At 58.8% G+C, this 6889-nt stretch overlaps 1 protein-coding gene across 1 annotated transcript; it reads left to right on the forward strand.

Annotated features, from left to right (window-relative positions):
- Window positions 1–346: 346 nt before the first annotated feature.
- On the forward strand, window positions 347–1460 carry LOC112872967 (tol-Pal system protein TolA-like). The gene is made up of 3 exons (XM_025936002.1): window positions 347–369; window positions 515–893; window positions 1107–1460. Exons 1-3 carry the CDS (start codon window positions 347–349, stop codon window positions 1458–1460), a joined length of 756 nt encoding a protein of 251 aa, XP_025791787.1.
- The last annotated feature ends 5429 nt before the right edge of the window (window positions 1461–6889 follow it).

A 6889-nucleotide genomic window follows, 5' to 3' on the forward strand; every position in this document is an offset into this window, starting at 1 on the left:
TGCGGGTGCCGCCCCGGCCCAAAGGAGCGACGAAGCTCAGGGGGTAGCACCTGCACGAAGTAGCCAAGCCGAAGGGAGCAAATCCCGAAGGCTCCAGTGAGGCGACGGCTCTTTGGTAGGGGAGCCGAGGCCCAAGTGCCAGAAGACGGCGGGGGCGGAGGAGCAGAGCGAGGCTCCACCTCCTCCGCCACAACTCCAAGAGCCGGAGACGAGTCCGGAGGTGGCGCGATGACCTCCTCCGAGGCAGCAGACTCCTCCTCCACCACCACCAGAACGGCGTCCGGCGACGCCACCACCACCGCCCGAGCCCAGGCCACAGGCCCCATCGCTGCCACCAGAAGCTCCGATGGCCGGGGACACCCACCAAAAGTCCGGGGGGTCCTCGGCAGGGAGGAAGGTCCCCCCAGCCGCCCGGGGCAGATGGGAGTGGTGCGACTACACATAAGCTGCCTTCTCAGAGTTTTTCATTATCTCTCTTGGCTTCTGGTCCTTAACCATATTGGTGATACGGCAGGCCCCAATCTTCAGATGCACCAATTGGGGGATCCGGCCCCCAGCCAGCGCCGGAATCTTCTGCGTCGACTCCAGCGGGACCTCCGCCCGGGACAGCTCCAGAGGCGACCGAACCTAGGGGTCCGGAGCCAGAGGCCACCTCCCCGCCACGACCCGAAGCCGCCCCCCAGGAGGAGGCCGCCAGACCCGCTGCGACGACTGAGGCGCCGGCAGCAGCACTGGGCGTCGAGGCCGGGCCCTCACCAGCCGAGCCAGCAGCAGAGGGGGCCGCTGCCACGGCGGAGGCTGCAGTGCCAGAGGCAGCAGAGGCGGCGGAGATCGCGGCTCCGAAGACAGCGGAGGCGGCGGCACCAGGTGCAGCGGAGGCGGCGGCACCGGGGGTCGCTGAAGTTGCCAGCAGCGCCGCCCCACCGGCGGAGGAGGAGGAGGAAACAGAGGTGGTGCTGGGAAGGCGCCTCCTCCCAAGCATGGCAGAGATCCCTCTCCCCCGGCTCATAGCCAAATGCCACCAAGCTCAGCAGGAGCTGGAGGCTGGCATGCGCCGGGAGTGGGAGAAGCTGGAGGCAGAGCGCCACCGACTCTCCGACTGGGAGGTCCGCCTGGGCGACCGCATCAACTTCGTCTCCGCCCGCTACGCCGAGGAGCGCTCCAAGCTCGTGTTGGGGCGCGAGCTCCTGCGGGAGGAGCTGGAGCAGGCTCGCGACCGGGAGGCGGCCGCGTTCCAGCGGGAGAAGGCGGCCACACGGCGGAAGGCGCAGGCCCTCGAGCGAGAGATCGCGGCGGAGAAGAAGGTGCAGGCGGCGGCGGACAAGGAGAGGACCGCCCGGGAGCTGGCCAGCCAGGCCAAGAAGTTAGTGGAGGTGACCAGGGCAGAGGAAGCCACCCTGGCAGAGCTGGCGGTGGCTGCAGCAAAGAGGGAAGAAAGGCTCGCTGCCCGCAAAGCGTAGGAGGTGGCCCGGCTCCAGGAGCTCCAGAGATGGGAAGAGGCCGTGGAGGAGGAGCTGGCAGCCGGCACCCGGAGGCTCCGGGAGCGCGAGGCGACCGTCCAGGAGAGGGAAGCCAAGGTGGAGGGGCTCCTGGCGGAGCGGAGCACCAGCATCGACCAAATTACACGGTGGGTCGGTGCGGTGAACCCTCTGCTAGAAGCACTCGGAGCCAACGCCATCTGGGTGCTGGAGGCTCCTTCACCACTTGGCACCACACTCCAGCTGCTGGACTCCACCGCCAAGCGGCTACAGGACGTGGAGGCCGGCATACAGGACCTCCTGGAGTCAGAGGGGCGAGCAGTTGCTCGGGGGATGGCTGAGTACATCCTCACCAGCTTCCGGAGCCATGACCCCACCGTCCAGCTGACTCCCGTCTTGGTCGGACCCCTTTGGACGACAGCAGCCGCCGCACGAGAAGGGGTCCAGGAGGCGGTGGACATGGTCGCGGCCCGCCTCCGGCGTCGTCCCGAACCTGCAGAGAGTAGGGACACCTCCAGCCAGCCAGGACAATAGGACCATTTGCCTTGTTATCAATTTTTGTAATATAACTTTTGTTATTTAAGATAGCTTTATAATGTTGTGCACATTATCAGTAATGTGTTTAAGTATTTCATGTGTCTACTTTTTGTGAAAAACTTAGCTGTTTTCCTGGTTGTCGATCTGTAAAGTGTTCTTGGGCACACCGTGGTCCCTTGTGGCCCCCTAGGAGGTAGTCGCGATAGGTCGGGACTAGCTGCCATAGAACCGAGGTCCTGCACAAGACTTAGGATTGACGCTTAGTAGACGTCCCCACGGGTTCCCGGTCTAGCCAGCGAAGGTCTCCTAAGTTACGTAGCGAGTCAGAGCACTAGGACTTATGTCAGGCGAAGGAGCAATGCTGACCCGCCGCGCCGTTGCCTCTGCGTGCACTGTAGCAGCATACGGCTCGGCTCACCTGTTGCAGGCCATCATCACGCACGTGCGCGGCACCGTGACGGAACTGTACGCCGCTTGCGCACAGTATTCGGCGATGCGATGCGCCGCCTTGGAAACAGGCGGGCTTACCGTGGTGTCAGCCTACCTGCCCCGTGTGTCAGTGGCAGGCCGTTCTTTTTGACTTGGGTACGCACGGCCCAGCTATCGCTTTAAATGCTGGTAGGTGGGCTGGAGACCCGTGAAGGGCCTCCAGCTGCAGGCACGTGGCAGGGCCAGCCCCGTTCCCACCGCAGGACAGCGCGTGGCGGCGCCGGACCCCTTCCCGGGGGGAGGGGGTCCGGGCCCCCGAGGCCGGTCGGAGCGGTCTGGCCTGTGATGGTCCGGCCATCACATGTGGCGGCCCCGGACCTCCCTAGGGAGACCGGGTCCGTGGGGGCTACCCGAGAGCTCTCCAGCTTTCCTGGGGACGTGGGGGCCCCGGTCCCGGAATAGCACGGGGAGGGTCCGGAGACCACGGTCCCCAGCTGTCAGGCCCGGGCCGTACGCCACGTCCCCCAGAAGGCAAGGGGGAGATTACGGATAGTGAGATGCCAAGGGCCTGGTCACCCTAGCAGGAGGTACCCCTGTCTGTATGTACCGACAGGATCCATCATATTATAGACACATGCATGCATATAAAGTAAATGTGTTTATTTAGAAAGTTATTAGGACCGAAATATGATCAAGTACCACTTGCCTTCATCAAAGTACTACTGCTGCTAAGGGATGTCTTCAAAGCCTTGCTCTTGCGGACCCTCGAACTGCGCACCATCTATCGCAACACATAAGTACATACAAAAAAACAAGTACAATAAATAAGAAATAGTACACCAAACCATATAAACAGAGCAAAATAACATTATAAAGCTATTGTATACGTCGCAAGGGTGGTGTGAGCGTGAGAATCGATGAAAATGGAGTTAAAACAAAGAGGTTATTGCTAAAACATGATTCCAGGGACTTATCTGTCAAAGATTCAAAACTAGAAGGGATCTGAACAAAGAAACCAAGGGCTAAAATATAATTAAACCTTAAATCTAGGGTTTAAATTGAAAAACAGAGAGGCTAGGGATGGTGAGTTCTATTTTAGAAAAGGACAGGGGCTTAAATAGAAGAAAAAGGTTCTACTCATGAATATTTTTGAACTTCTATGGACTGCAGGTTAATTTTGATAGAACTCAGGGGCTAAAGTGCAAAAGATCCTATGATTTGACCGGTATGCGGGTTTTGACTCGGGTTACCCGTCGGATCGGGATCCGACGGCTGCGCGGGGCTGGGGCGGCACGGGCGGCAGCGTTGGCGCCGGCGGCAACGGCAAACGGTGGCGGGCGGCAGCGGACTCGCCGGACTTGGCCGTAAACGGCCGTCCAGGCTCGGTTTCATGCGCAGGCTGCACGGGAAGAATGCGGATGCTATGAGAAACGCATCTAGGGGCTTGGGTTGGTGAGACGGGGGCTGGAGAGGGGCGCACGGCGGCAGCGCACGGCCGTGGAGCTTCGGCGTGGAATTACGCGTGCGGGAAGGTGGGGAAAAGGAGGAAAAGGGGCCGGCGATGCTCCTTACTGCAACACGGAGCTCTATGGGCACTTCCTCGATGGCAGGAAGCAGCGGAGCGGTAGCGCATCGGGCGGCCGAGGTGCGGCGGTGGCGGGCTTGCGCGGCTAGGGTTTGCGAGGCGAGGCGGGGGCTACGCTGTTGACGGGACCGAGGGCGTGGGGTGGCGGCTTTATAGGGCGGCTGAGGGGGCCTCGACGTGCAGGCCCGGGGTCTGGCTCGAGGTTGGGGATGACCCTGACGGGCGGGTCCCGCCTGGCAGCGAGGGAGAGAGGGAGAGAGGGTTGGGCCTGCTCGATCAAGAGAGGGAGAGCGACGCAGCTGGGCCACGTGGGGAGGGATAAAAAGAAAAAGGCCGGCTGGGCTGGGCGTTGCGGGAGGAATAACAAGAAAGAGGAGGAAGAGAAGGAAATGGGCCAGGCCAAAAGAGAAAGAGAGGGAGAAAAAATGCATTCAAATGCATTTGAATTTGATTTTAAAATTTAAATACAAATGGAAGACAAGCAATAAAACAAATGCAATGCGGCATGATATGCACAAGAACTATACTTCCTTATATATCTTTTTATGGTTAAGTAAATTATTGTTAATTCATGGTAAATGCTCTAAAATGAAAAGAATTATGGATCCTGAAGAAAATCTAGCAAAATTTATTTAGGTTCCTAATTTGAAACTTAGGGTGTTACACCCATGCGGAAGGGATCACTGTAGAAGTGGAGCCGACTCTCAAACATGAGATACGAAAGGGTCAGCTTGAGGATGCTAAGATTCAGGAGATAAAGGAGATGATAGAAGTAGGCAAGGCACCTGACTTCACTGTAGATGATCATGGAACTGTGTGGTTCTGAAAGAGAATATGTGTGCCCGATGTGGATCACCTTCGTGCGAAAATTTTGCAGGAAGCTCATGACTCAGCTCATTCTATCCATCCTGGCAGTACTAAGATGTATCAGGATTTGAAGGAGAGATATTGGTGGTATGGCATGAAGCGTGATGTTGCAACTCATGTGGCACTGTGTGATGTGTGTCAGAGAGTCAAGATACAACATCAAAGACCAGCCGGTTTGTTACAGCCATTGAAGGTGCTAGAATGGAAAGGGGAAGAAATTGGTATGGATTTCATCGTGGGATTGCCGCGCACACGAGATGGTTATGATTTTATATGGGTCATAGTGGATCGTTTGACCAAAGTAGCTCACTGTAACACCCTAAGTTAATTTCCTTAATTTTAATGAATTTATTTGGGCTTAAATAAATTTTCCAGGCTTTTCTCTAATTTTGTGGCATTTAAAGCAATTTATAACGCAAGAAAATAAAATTTATCATAGGATTAAAGTGTTTGTGCATTCATGCTGCAGCATTGTTTTATTTGTGTTGAGTGTATAGGTTTGAATTCAAATTGTATTTGAATTCAATTAGAATTGTTTGAGTTAGTGAGTTAGAAAAACAAAAGAAGAAAAGGAAAAAGGATAAAAGAAGGCAGCCCAACCCAGCAACCTTGGCCCAGCCCAGTCTCCCCCTCCTCCTCGGGCCCCCTTTCCCCTCTCTTCCGCATGGGCCACCCGAGGCCCAGCAACCTCTCTCTCTCTTTTCCCCCGCGTGGGCCGCGCCCCGGCCCACTCCTCCCTCAGCCGGCCCCCGTGCGCTCCCCTCCCTCCCCCTTCTCTCGCTGTCCCCGGGCCCGCGTGTCGGCGCCGTTTCTTTCCCCAGCCCGAGCCGCGCTCTCCTCCCCTCCTTTCTCTCTGGCCAGGTGGCCCCACGCGCCAGCGCCCCTTCCCTCTTCCCCCTTTCTTCTCCGGCGCTCAACTTCTCCCCGAAAACTCCGGCGAGCTCCTCTCCCCTGGGCCCACGCGACGAGACCCCGGCCGGGCTTTATCTGGCGACCCCGGACTCCCTTGCGTCCCCAACTTTACACTTGGTGGCGCTCCCAAACCCTAGGACCTCTCTCCACGCTGCTCCGCCGCAGCATCTCCCCTGCACCACCGTGGGCGCGCCGTTCCACCGTGCCACGGGCCGCACGAGCCCCGCATCAGCGTCGCCTCAACACCCGGGATCTTCTACGCCTTCCACCCGCGACTCCGGCCTGCTCTCGGTCCTGGATTTCTCCTGGAACGCCACCGCGGTGAGTTTACCGCCGCCGTAATTGCTCACCGCCGGTGCCGCTCCGGTCCCGCTAATCCCTCAGTAGGCTTTGCAGGAGCACCACACGTCGACCTGAGGTGCCAGGGCGCCCAGGGAGCACTCCGGCGTCCACCCCCACGAGCACCGAACGTCCCCGCCGGCCGCCATCGTCGACGATCGCCCTCCGCCACGCCTCCGGCCAATTTTCCGCCTCGGTGAGCACCACGCATGCCTCCTGGTCATATTGCGCTAGTTTCCTCAGGCCGTAGCCTTCTCTACAACCGGAGCGACGATCCCCGACGCTCTGTTGCCGCCGTCGCCTGTGGACTAGCCACACAGAACCCTGACGAGCCCGGCTGAAACCCTAGGTGGGTTACTCGTGCTGAGCCGCGCCGCCCTGCCCTTTTTCCCGCCCAGATTCCAGCCCGGAGCACCGAGATAGGCCAACTCCGGCGAGGCGCCGCCGCGGGAGCTGAGCTCCGGCGACCCAGCGCCGCCCCCTCCGCGCCCAAATGCCGTGAGCCGTCCGATCTGCATCCTGCGCTCGCGATTAGATCGGGGCCTCGTTGGATCGTGACCCTTGGATCCAGATCTAGCGGATCAAAACCAACGATACCGGTTCACCCTTGCTTTGAATCTGAGCCGTCCGTCCCTGATCCGGCGCGTGGGATTTGATTTCCATTATGATAGGCCCTGGCGCGTTAGATCCCGATCGGACGGACGGAAACCACGCGTACCCCTTCGCGTCAGAGATCTAATCC

This window comes from Panicum hallii, chromosome 9, assembly GCF_002211085.1.
Source record: "Panicum hallii strain FIL2 chromosome 9, PHallii_v3.1, whole genome shotgun sequence".
Lineage (NCBI taxonomy): Eukaryota > Viridiplantae > Streptophyta > Magnoliopsida > Poales > Poaceae > Panicum > Panicum hallii.